A 13,469-nucleotide genomic window follows, 5' to 3' on the forward strand; every position below is an offset into this window, starting at 1 on the left:
CGACAGACGCTAGAGACTGCGGTCTTTAGCCTCCTCGTTAGAGCGACCGTCTCCCATCCGGACCGTCGCCAGTTCGAGGCCCGTGCAGAGCGGTCCGAGGGGGACCGTTTACATTGGTGCCGTAACCCGGATGGGAGTGAGGTTTAGGGGGGTGAGTGTAACGGAGGCCAGCTAGTGAAGAGCTGTGCAGTGTGTAAACCGCACTACCCGACCAACAGAGACGCTCTAGCGTCAGACGCTAGAGACTGCTAGCTGAAATGCTAGCTCCTAGGGAGTGGGGGGGCTTGTTGGTTGTGGTTCGGGGCGTTTCATTGTTGGGACTGTGTGGGTCTGGTCTGGTTGGTCTTGTTTTGTGGTCGATGTCGGACAACAGAGGAATAAAGTTAATTATGCCATTACTACTTTTCCCTGGTTGTTCCTCTGTTGTCTGTTGTTGATCGCGGAATGGGACCGGGTTGGACCTGCACGGTTTCGGCGGGTGGGGCTTCCTGGGTCGCGGCTCGTGGGCTCTCCCTGTTCTTCGTGGACGTTGCTCGGTGGCTTTGGTCGGGGTCACTGATTGCAGCTATGACACGTCAGAGGAGATCTGGCCCTCCCGGCTGAGCCTGGTTTCTCCCGAGGTTTTTTTTCTCCATTATTCATCATTGGAGTTTGGGTTCCTCGCCACAGCAGAGCAGTGCAGTGTTGGCTTGCTCACCGGGAGACTGCATTTATTTATTTATTTATTCATTTATTTATTAGATATTATTTATTAGTAATGATCTTGCTTGGTCTATAAACACCATGCACTGTGCTGTGTTTTACCTTTCTGTGTTTTTCTTATTTGCTCCTGTAAAGCTGCTTTGGAACAATGCACATTGTGAAAAGCGCTATATAAATAAAATTGAATTTGATGAGTTTAGAGCGCCAATTCTAACATCGACCATCGGGTTTGAGGCCGTGAGAACGGTGAGGGGGGACGGTTTATGTAAAAAAGCCCATGTTCAGTTTGTGTTCTTTATTGTAAGGACTGTGCAGCAATTATGTTGGTTGTTGAATTAGATTGAGAGAGGGCGTGGCTTGTCGATCGCGCGAGAGTGGATCCGTTACTTCAGTTGAGATGCGTGAATGGCAGAGTAAAGCATAGGTCCTGCAGTACTACCTGAAAAGCATTTAATGCAAATGAAGATCTTTTCTGTAGCGACTTCACTTTGTGAACTGCAGGAAGAATATTGGTAATCTCGATTGTCATCGGATGGTGTTTAGTTGTCTCGGACTTCTCGTTGAAGCTTCTTTCGTGACGATTCTTGAATGTGCGTCATTGAAGACTGTGAGTTTCGTTTTGAGTTTTCATTATATTATTGTGCCAGTTATTCACTGTTACTTGATATACCACTGCTAGATTATAATTTATGTACTATGAGAATGTGTTTACCAGATTACGTGAGATACAGCGTTTTTTTTCTAATGAAGGAAAAGATCGCCCATTATACAGCTAAAATGACGCAGCAATTTCTGTTGTGCTGTGTGCGGTCATCGCACATTTATGCAGTTTCTATTACTGATGAAGTTTATTTGCTTATTATAGAACCACATTTGAGAGCCATACTCGGCAATGGGATAACTCAATAACACACATCATAGACTTTGCATTCCTCATCGCTGACGATTCATCGTGCATCAGAGGTCTCGAGACTGCAGCTTAACGACCAGCGTCACATTGCTATCCTTGCATCGGAACGTCTTAATAAACTGTGCAGACCAACACATACTGTTACATTCATTGGTCACTACATATTTGAGAGACCAGTTTACATCTGTATCCTTGAAATCCAAATCTGTCAATATAATTCAGTTTGTTCGTTTATTATTTTGCGTAGGCCTACGCTCTTTATCTGTATATTTGATTGTTAATCTGTGGTCTTTGATGGTGATCATGTACACAGTATATTTGATTATTGATATTCAACACCATAAAGAGTAAATAGTAAAAGTTCAACAGTACAACTGCCTCCTCTTCATTTCTCTTGTGGTCATTGGACATCAGATGTAGTAAACGACTCTCTGAGACGGTTGGCATCGTAGTAGTAATTAGTGCAATACAGATCCTTTCAAACATTAAATGGTCCTTCGAGCCGGATGTTATAACCGTCTCAGCAATGATGTCCAGACCCAGAGAGAAGACAGTAGAGGAAAAAGCGGTCAGGCCGCGCAGAATTGCTCGACAGCCATTGTATTTTCAGGACTATGAGGTTAGTCACCAACAGAGGCACCTTACATTTGCAGATGAACAGGTTAATGCTATAACAAATGCTGATGTTCTTTCTTGTATTCGTGAAATAAGAGAGGAGAGCAAGCAGCTGCGAGACGATGTGCAACGCATTTCAGATATAATCGCTAGTTCTCCTGTATTAGCTCCGCTACAGGGTTCATCACCTTCACAGTGTGCTCGGGCGGAGGATAGGGTATCTTCTACACCGGTGGCTACTAGCATGTTGGCCTCACAGCAGGAAGATCAAAATCCTTGTCAATCTGAACCACAATTTGTGCCCCCTAGGGATGAGTCCCTGCACACACTTCGTAATAGTCATCCAGGTCTTATCGAAGATCTTACTAATCATCTAAAGAGAGTAGGCAGGTTGAGTGGTAGCCCGTTACAGTCAGGGCAGTCAACACCTCAGTACACAGAACCCCCTAATAGTGGGAATTTCTCACCGCAACATGTTCCTGGCCATAGTACTAATGTCCGTGGTTTGCAGCATCGTCAGTTTGAGTCTCCTTACGGACAGGCAGAGTATGCCGTGTCGATGCACCCGAATCCACCACTCTTCACCCCTCGAGATATCAGTCGTTCTCTTGCAGATGTACAAGCTTCTCATTCACAACCAGAGTATCGGTCCATTAGAAATCTTCATGATCCATGCTTCGGAGACAGAATGCACCCTTCACAGCGAGCTGCCTTGCCAGAGCACTCAAGTCCTTATCGTCAACAGGATCGGGGATCGGACCACTATCGTAGCAATGAACGGCTGTATCCCTTTGATCGTACATATTCCAGGTTTGATCAAGATCTTAATCGTCCTTGGCACCCAATGCCAGTGCAATATCGTGGGCCTACTCCCACAATACCAAATTTCATTCATGATGATCCACGAGAGTTCTCCAGACTTAAGCTCGCTTTAGACAACGTTTTACCTGATGATGCTTCTGAATCTTTCAAGTTTCAGATACTCATGGACCATTTGAAATTAGAAGATGCTTTACTTGTTGCAGATTCTTACAGTCACAGCCGTTCTCCTTTCAGTGACACTATGCAGGCTCTTACCAACATGTATGGTCAACCACATCAGCTGGCATTGCAGCGGATCACCAGCTTAATGGACGGGCCCAATATCAAAAGTGGGGATGTCAAAGCTTTCAAGGGATTCGCTCTTCGTGTTCGTGCTTTAGTTGGAATGTTGAATCAGTTAGGTAGCCCAGGCTGGACTGAGTTGAAGTGTGGTTCTCATGTATCTCGCCTCTTAGCAAAGTTACCTTATGACCTAAGAGCCAACTTTAAGAGATTTGTTAATCCTCTTCATACTCCAATCCCTACTTTACTTGATTTGGCAGATTGGCTTGAATATGAGGTTCGAGTGCAGGTGGAAGGAACTGAATATGGTACCTACCCTGATCATGAGAAGCATAGTCTCCGCAAAGAGAAGAAGCCTGGTTTCACACCTCGAAAGCTGACCACTGTTCTACACGGGGGAGAACAGAAACAAGGGCCCACAGTGAGTCCAAAGACAGGGACATTGTCCTCTGATAAGAATCAGGAGAAGCCCAAAAGGTATTGTCCATTCTGTGATTCTGTTCAGCATTACATGAATCAGTGCTCAAACTTTAAGATCTTGAACAAGGAGCAGGTCGAGAATTGGATCAGGATGGGCCAAAGATGCTGGAGATGTGGCCGAAGTCATCAGACGTCAAAGTGTAATTTGAAAGCGAAGTGTAAGAAATGCGATAGGAGACACCTAGAGGTTCTTCATGATGTTAATACCAATTCTGAACCCCACAGGAAAGGCAACGTTCGAGAGTCCGAAGAGAGCGCATGCCCTGTAAGTTCCACTTCCCAGACCTTGTATCTCGACCGCCCCACGAGCGACAAGCAAGTGTTACTTAAACTGAGTCGGGTTGTGATTCAGAATGGCGATAGGTCGCTAGAGACTTTTGCGGTACTTGATGACGGGTCCGAGCGCACGATTCTGCTGCATGAGGCCGCTCAACGTTTAGGCCTTCAAGGTACCGTTGAAGATCTAGCTCTTCGTACGGTGAGGCATGAGGTTCACAACATCCGTGGAAGTTCGGTGTCCTTCTCTATTGCTCCAGCCTCGCAACCTGACAAATCATTCCCCATTCATGGAGCCTTTACGGCTAAAGAGCTAGGTCTTGTCCAACATTCTTATCCCTTCATTGATTTGCAGCGGAAATACCGCTATCTTAGAGATCTTCCCCTGCATGATATCAATCAAGCACAACCATTAGTGCTTATTGGATCAGACTACCCACATTTGATCACGCCAGTAGAGCCAGTGAGATTGGGACCCAAAGGAGGACCAGCAGCTGTGCGTACGAGACTAGGGTGGACGTTGCAGGGCCCATCAAAATTCCTTCGTCCACGTCTTCAGCCGCAGGAATGTCTCTTTGTTTCTTGTGTGACACCAGATTCTGAACTTCTTAACCAGGTTGAAAGGCTATGGAAACTGGATATTCTGCCTTATCGAAATGAGAAGGTAGTCACACGCTCACGACAAGATGCAGAAGCCCTCCGCATGCTAGAAGAGAAGACCATCAGAATGAATGTGGATGGAGTAAATCGATACGCTACACCATTACTCTGGAAAGATTCACTTCCCCCATTGAATGCTCCGAGGGCAGCTGTCGTAGCTCTACTATGTAGTACAGAGAGACGATTATCCAGACAGCCTCAAATGGCCACCACTTACAATGCTGAAATTCAGAAGTTGCTGGAGGCAGGCTACGTCACCCCATTAACAGCTGAGGAGTGTGAATTGAGTCCTCATTCATGGTACATACCACACCATATGGTCCATCATAATGGCAAGAACCGTATCGTATTCAATTGCTCCTTTGAATTCCAAGGCCAGTCTCTAAATGAGCACCTCTTACCTGGACCTACACTTGGGGGAAGCTTGTTGGGAGTTCTCCTCCGCTTCAGAGAGCACCCTGTAGCTGTGTGCAGTGACGTGAGGGGCATGTTTCATCAAGTCCGCCTCCTTGGCGAAGACAAGCCTTTCCTCAGATTTCTGTGGCGTAATGGCCATGCTGCTGAGCCTCCAACAGTTTTTCAGTGGGAAGTGTTGCCATTTGGAACAACCTGTAGCCCCTGTTGCGCAACATTTGCCCTTCAGTCCCATGTCAGGAACTACCTTGAGCCCACAGACGACGTGCGGCAATCTGTTGAACGCAGTTTCTACGTAGACAACTGTCTAAAAAGTGTCCCAGATGAAGAACAAGCTGAAAAACTAGTAAACAGATTGCAGCAGCATCTAATGAAGGGTGGATTCGAGTTGCGAGAATGGGCCAGTAATGTTCCTACGGTCATTCGTCACTTTCCATCTGAGCTGCAATCCCAGAGCAGTGAGATATGGATCAGTCAAGGAACAACCAATCCACAAGAACGAACCCTTGGACTGATCTGGCACTGCAAATCTGATACTGTGGCATACAAACCATATCAGAAGGAGGAAGGTGAAACCACTATGCGCAAGATCTATCGCACACTTGCTAAGCAATATGATCCCCTTGGGTATTTGATTCCTTTCACCACAAGGGCTAAGATCATTGTCCAGTAGCTCTGGGACAGAAAACGTGGCTGGGATGACCCTTGCCTCCCTGCTGAATTACTTGCTGCTTGGCAGCAATGGGAGAGTGAGCTCCCTCAGTTATCCCAGATATCTCAGCCAAGATGCTACAGCTCCAGCATCCAGCATGCAATCAAGAGTCGCAGCGTCCATGTGTTCTGCGATGCTTCGGAGAGAGCCTATGGCTATGTAGCATACATGAGTACTGAGGACGAGCAAGACAATATTCAGGTAGCCTTCTTGGCTGCGAGATCCAGAGTCGCTCCAAAAAAGCAGCTCTCCATCCCACGCTTGGAACTTTGCGCTGCACTTACAGGTGCGCAGCTGGGTGCTGTATTAAAGAAAGAGCTGACTTTAGACGTTCACACCTTTGTGTACTGGACTGATTCTACCACAGTTCTTTCATGGCTGCAATCTGATTCTTGCAGGTACAAAGTGTTTGTGGGAGTTAGAGTCACGGAAATACAAGACCTATCTGACCCAGAATCCTGGCGCTATGTTGATTCATCTAATAATCCTACTGATGACATCACACGAGGATTAGCACTGAACCAACTGGCTCAAGACACTCGCTGGAGGCAGGGTCCAGTCTTCTTAACACAACGCAAGTGCAACTGGCCGAAGGCACCTGAATGTCAAACCCCTGAGGATATTCATGAGCTCAAGAAACCTGTATTCTGTGGGTTATTACACGAGACTGCAACACCTGTCATTCCTGATGTCCATCAATTCAGTGGTTATCAAGAATATCTAGAAGCCACAGTGCAGTCCCTGCATGAAGCGCATGGCAGTCGAGAACCGCTAGATGCAGATGACTACCAAGAGGCAGAATTGACTATTCTGAGGCATTGTCAAATGCAAGACTTCCCTGAAGAGTTTGCCTTACTCAAGGAAGGAAAGACTCTCCCAACCAGCAGTCGACTGACAGGACTTGCACCTGAGCATGACAACGATTCCAACCTAATGCGAGTGGGTGGCAGACTTAGAAGATGTGATAGCCTGGCCAAAGATGTTTTACATCCGGTAATATTATCTCCGACTCATCCAGTTGTGAAACTGCTAATTAAGCACTATGATACCAAGTTACATCACCCAGGACCTGGAAGGGTGTATGCTGAACTAAGGCGAAAGTTCTGGATCTTACGGGGGAGAGAAGCAGTGAAGAAACATCAGCGCTACTGCCCTGAGTGCCAAAAGTGGAGGGGCCGACCAGAAATTCCAAGGATGTCAGACCTACCACAGTCTAGCCTTAGGATATTCAAACCCCCCTTCTTCTCCTCTGGGGTCGATTGTTTTGGTCCCTTTACAATAAAAATTGGCCGCCGCACTGAGAAAAGATGGGGTATTCTCTATAAGTGCCTCACCACACGAGCGGTCCACCTTGATCTTCTGGACCATATGGACGCTGATTCGTTTTTGTTGTCCCTCAGACGTTTTATCTCACGTAGGGGAAAGCCCTATGAGCTTCTGTCTGATCAGGGAACCAATTTCAGAGGAGGGAGTCGAGAAATGGAAGAGGTTTTCAATCAGATGCAACCCACACTCAGAGATCAGTTGGCCAAAGAACAGATCCGATTCCGTTTTAATCCTCCTAGTGCACCTCACTTCGGTGGGTCATGGGAACGAGAGGTGAGGTCTGTGAAAACAGCCTTACGGACCACACTGGGAGCCCAGATTGTAACTGAAGAGGTATTGAGGACAGTCTTAGTAGAGGTCGAAGGTATCTTAAATTCAAGACCTTTGGCTTATGTCTCTGGTGATGTGGCCGATCCAGAACCTGTTACTCCAAATTCCTTGCTTATGGGGCGGCCTGACTCCTCACTACCTCAGGTAGTTTATCCTGAGTCTGATCTGCTCAGTCGGAAGAGGTGGAGACACAGTCAGATTCTCAGTGACCACTTCTGGAAGCATTTTGTGCATGACTTTCTGCCTACGTTACAGGCTCGTCAGAAATGGAACAGAGAGAGAGAGAACATTACAGTTGGAACTGTAGTCCTTATAGTTGATGAGCAGTTACCGCGAGCACTCTGGCGAGTGGGTACTGTTTCATCCATACTTCCTAGCTCTGACGGTAGAGTCAGAACAGCTGTTGTTAAAGTGAAGGATCATACTTACACTCGACCAGTTGCTAGATTGATTAGATTACCCGCTTTACCACAGGACCCCGATGATTCAAAGAAATAGATATACTACAGGCAAATTTTGTCCTCCAAATTTGGGGCGGCTGTAAAAAAGCCCATGTTCAGTTTGTGTTCTTTATTGTAAGGACTGTGCAGCAATTATGTTGGTTGTTGAATTAGATTGAGAGAGGGCGTGGCTTGTCGATCGCGCGAGAGTGGATCTGTTTTTCTTCAGTTGAGATGAGTGAATGGCAGAGTAAAAGCATAGGTCCTGCAGTACTACCTGAAAAGCATTTAATGCAAATGAAGATCTTTTCTGTAGCGACTTCACTTTGTGAACTGCAGGAAGAATATTGGTAATCTCGATTGTCATAGGATGGTGTTTAGTTGTCTCGGACTTCTCGTTGAAGCTTCTTTCGTGACGATTCTTGAATGTGCGTCATTGAAGACAGTGAGTTTCGTTTTGAGTTTTCATTATATTATTGTGCCAGTTATTCACTGTTACTTGATATACCACTGCTAGATTATAATTTATGTACTATGAGAATGTGTTTACCAGATTACGTGAGATACAGCGTTTTTTTTCTAATGAAGGAAAAGATCGCCCATTATACAGATAAAATGACGCAGCAATTTCTGTTGTGCTGTGTGCGGTCATCGCACATTTATGCAGTTTCTGTTACTGATTAAGTTTATTTGCTTATTATAGAACCACATTTGAGAGCCATACTCGGCAATGGGATAACTCAATAACACACATCATAGACTTTGCATTCCTCATCGCTGACGATTCATCGTGCATCAGAGGTCTCGAGACTGCAACTTAACGACCAGCGTCACATTGCTATCCTTGCATCGGAACGTCTTAATAAACTGTGCAGACCAACACATACTGTTACATTCATTGGTCACTACATATTTGAGAGACCAGTTTACATCTGTATCCTTGAAATCCAAATCTGTCAATATAATTCAGTTTGTTTGTTTATTATTTTGCGTAGGCCTACGCTCTTTATCTGTATATTTGATTGTTAATCTGTGGTCTTTGATGGTGATCATGTACACAGTATATTTGATTATTGATATTCAACACCATAAAGAGTAAATAGTAAAAGTTCAACAGTACAACTGCCTCCTCTTCATTTCTCTTGTGGTCATTGGACATCAGATGTAGTAAACGACTCTCTGAGACGGTTGGCATCGTAGTAGTAATTAGTGCAATACAGATCCTTTCAAACAGGTTACATACGGTCATATATCACTAAACACCGTACAACTATAGGCTATACAAACTATACACAAAGCCTTGGCATCACATCTGGGAAATAAGTCCGTAAATTTGAGTAAAATCAAGTTACGTAACGTTACGTGTCTAACCAAATTCACAGAAAGCTCCAACTAAGTCAACTACGCAAGCTGCTATCCAATCATAGCAGTGGGCGTTTACTTCCATGTCTTCTATGCGGCCTGCCCTTAAAAACCGAGCGTTTCTCCAGCCGGCCTCGAAACCAGGGCAGAAAATAGACTATTACTTATTGATTTTGATGTTTTCGAATGTAAAAAACACGCGAACGTCATAAGTAGACATCAGACATTTTTTACACAGTTTTTTAAAGTAAAATGTACAAAAAAATAAGTAAATCCTATAGTTGTTTATGTTGAATTCATAAAATAGCTCATCTAACCGTTTCTTTGAAAAATGTTCCACAGGAGAATGGTAGTCATTTTTCATTTTTGGATGAACTCTGGAACTCTTTTAAAGAACTTTGGAACTCTGAAAGACTGCTATCGACAATCTCGGTGTATGCACTTTTAACACCATCAAAAATAAACTAGTCTCTCCCACACCGCATCACCTCAAACACCCTAGCAGATAAGGACAAGCAAATTTTTAATCAAATTGATGTGCTTCAAGTGAGTGAGAGGGAGGGTTGTCATTAGTTCCAGCAGTTTGCTTTCTGCAGGATAAAACCTGTGACAGCTCCGGCCTGAATCTCAAGCAGGTGTGTGTGTGCTCTGGGATGAGTCGGTAGGCTGAAATCTGAGTTCGTATTAATGGAGAGATTTGGGGACTGGAATGTGCTTTCCCTAAATAGGTAATTAAGAAAGAAGGGGGATTATGGGGGCTCTGTGGGTGTGTTGGAACGAGGCATGTTAAGGACAAATAGAGGACATTGAAGCATGAACGAGGAACGGCTTGTGATTGGAGTGAGTATACCTCCCTAAATTGAGTTTGACCTGCCTCGTGAACAGAATATGAATTGCACCAAAGGGAAGAGAGAGTTTGGAAAGTCATTTGTATAAACAATATAATCAACTATAGTTATTATAGTTGTGATTTTATTTATTCTGCAAAAGACAAAAGAAGATATTTTGAAAAATGTTGGTAACCAAAAACCGTTGATCCCCATTGACTTCTTTTGTACGGACACAAAACCAATGTCAATGGGGACCAATGGTTTTCTGTTACATTTACATTTAGTCATTTAGCAGACGCTTTTATCCAAAGCGACTTACAGAGAGTTCAGGGAGCAATAAGCGATATGTCATACAGGAGCATTAATACAATTGGTGCTAATACAAAGTTACCAACATTTTTCAAAATATCTTATCTTGTGTTTTGCGGAAGAAAGAAAGTCATACAGGTTTGAAATGACAAGAGGCCGTGTATGTGATGACAGAATTTTCATTTTGAAGGTGAACTATTCCTTTAAATAAATACGTGTTGCTTTTATACCCATTGGTGCATTTAGACTTCTATTGTGCATCACAGAAATGTTTCCTTTGTATCCACAGCATGACCATTTAGAACCTCCTACTATATGATTTCAGAGCCCTTAAAATTAAAAAGTGACAGGTTGTGACAGATCTTGTATTGTAACTGACAAATAGACAAACGACATCATGTTCCCCCAGTTAAGTCTGGCTGTGTCAGCATGATCTGCACATTTATTATGGCAGGTAAATCAAAGTAATGAATAGGGAAGAAAAGGTGAAATAAGGAGATTGAAGAATGCAGTCAGGACAATCCGAGAATATGTTTCGCCCCACATGTGGATGAATGAAAGGTTACTGCCCCTTCTATTAATCCATATACTTTTTTTCTCAGAGCAAAGACTTAGCATCAAGAATGCTGACTGAGGGGATAAAGCAACTCAATAAAATACACCCGAGAAGCTTCTTGCTGTCCCTCTTTGTCAGTTTTAGTGTCTGAAGGCAGAGAAGCGTTGACACTCTGGTTATTGATAAGACACTCAATGGAAATATAGAGGTTGTTAATGCTCGCTTGGATTCTGTGGAATGGCGAGATGTCTGTGTATACAGGTATATGGTACTGTAAATTCCTTCTTAAAATAGTAATGGGAACCAGTAGTTTGAGTTGAAGGTGTGTTCACAAAACCCAATGACATTCCACCTTAATGACCAATAATGTGGAATTATCACTAATGACAGTCACGATTTAATACTCACTAAATAGTGATGTCGTGATCACTCAAGTGGATTTCCTACCATCACAATTATTCTATCGGCCTCTCATTGTTCACAGTGATTGTTTATTGGTCCAGAAGTGCCCACAGCTGCTTCGATGGATCTTATTCATTGTTTTCCTATCAGCCGCATAATGCACATCATTTCCCCTTGCATTGTAAATAATGCTGCATTCTTGTTGTGTCATGATTTCCGTAATTATGTGATGTCAACACAGTGATTCAACTCTCTCTAAGCTGTTCATGTCCTCATTATTTGTTTCCATGGCAACGTTCATATTGCCAAATTGAATCAGTGAGCTGCTTTGTTGTTGATGACAGCCAAATTCTATAAAGATCAAAAAAAGGCAAACGGTATCATTGTCAGTTGGGTAAAGCGATGGCATAATGGTCTAGTGGGAAAGCTTTTATAAAAGTTAACTGTTGTTGTAATTATGAATTTAACAAAGTTTTTAAAGTCGGAACCTGCAATCATAGTAATTCTGACATGTCATAATGGCAGCATGAGTTTTGGCCTTGCACAGTTGCAGTAATGTACCGTCCATACAAATAAAGCTGAGATGTAAGTAGAGATGTTGAGTTTTATTATTTCAAAGTGATAAACAGTTCATGAATATAAGCTTGAACCATAAAAAACAAGCACATGAAACAATATGCAACCACATTCAATATCTGACGAGAGACGCTTGGAAACATTGGATATAAACCCAAACTAATTAAGGACTGCAAGAGGAAATGAACATAAACTACAAAACTCATTAGTGTTAATGATAATCTCATTGAAGTGTTAACAGTTTAAAGTAAAAATAACTTAATCTCTTTCTCTCCAACTTATTCCATGTTTCTCTCTTTTTCTCTGAATTTAACAGAAATCCTGACAAAGGCCTCCAGTTTCTCATCTCTCGTGGTTTCATTCCTGATACGCCCATAGGAGTGGCGCACTTCCTGCTCCAAAGGAAGGGGTTGAGCCGACAGATGATTGGCGAGTTTCTTGGCAACAGCAAGAAGCCCTTCAACAGAGATGTGTTAGAGTGAGTATATGAAGAATATTTTGCCGTCATCCATTGTTTAAGAACTATATATGAGAGTCTGTGAGAAAAGAAAGTTGACATAAAAGAGAATATGTACACTATTAAATGTTAGTATTTGTTTTTCACTCTGTGGATTTGGAGAGACATGGCATCTTTTAATAAGATCTCCCTTGGCTGCTGAGCTCCTGCAGTCAAGTCAAACTGCAGAGCTATGCAGTAGGAAATGATACACTCTCGAGACCTCTTAGCTGAATCAGTGTGCGTGTGTGTGTGTGTGTGTGCAATAATATAAGTTCTCTGAAAAGCTGCATCGTCCACTGTAGCTCTAAATGAATTAATGCACAACCTCCCTGGGATTGAAGAGATGGCAATATTGAGATTCCTAAAACTTTGCTTTTGTTTATCAGCACAGATATATTTTGCCAGCTATGAAGATCTTTCTTTTTCTATATGCCCCTTCAGACGTGGTTTGAATGAGAGATGAATGAGTAAAATGAAACAGCTATTGGCTTGGACCATTATTGCTGTTTGATAAAAGCATCAGTGCAGCAGCTGTTAGAAGTTGAAAAATTGTATCTGACGAGTGAGAGTTGAGGTAAAGATAAGAAACATTGAAGCATTTTAAACTGGCCATGTAGCTGTTTAAAGCTGGGATCATTCCAAGAGTGTTTTTTAGACACCGTGATCTACTGCAAATGTGCATTGGCTGGAGCAACCTAAAATTAGCATTTTTTTGTAAGAAATAGAACTCGCATGTAAGAAACAAACTGAATGATGCAGATGATCTCTGCATTTATTGCTAATTTGAAATATTTTATCAAAATCTCAGTTCAACAAGTGCTTGTGCTGTATTTCCCCATTCAGATATATAGGATGTGCACTTTGACAAGGTCATTTTGTGGTGTTTGGTTTAACAATCAATACCTGTTGATTTTTTTCTGTTCTGCAAGTTAAAAGCTTACATTTTGATTTTGTTGCAAGCTGTGT

The 13,469-nt window shown here is 43.0% G+C and overlaps 1 protein-coding gene across 4 annotated transcripts in view; it reads left to right on the forward strand.

Moving 5' to 3' along the window:
• The window catches only part of iqsec3a (IQ motif and Sec7 domain ArfGEF 3a), a 207,817-nt gene that overhangs the window by 113,919 nt on the left and 80,429 nt on the right, over positions 1-13,469 (forward strand). For all 4 annotated transcript variants that reach the window (XM_057323667.1, XM_057323666.1, XM_057323665.1 and 1 more), the window contains exon 5: positions 12,321-12,482. In XM_057323667.1, coding sequence (XP_057179650.1) covers positions 12,321-12,482 — 162 coding nt within the window. The remainder of the gene's footprint in view (positions 1-12,320; positions 12,483-13,469) is intronic.

Source organism: Triplophysa rosa, linkage group LG24, assembly GCF_024868665.1.
Source record: "Triplophysa rosa linkage group LG24, Trosa_1v2, whole genome shotgun sequence".
NCBI classification, from domain to species: Eukaryota; Metazoa; Chordata; class Actinopteri; order Cypriniformes; family Nemacheilidae; genus Triplophysa; species Triplophysa rosa.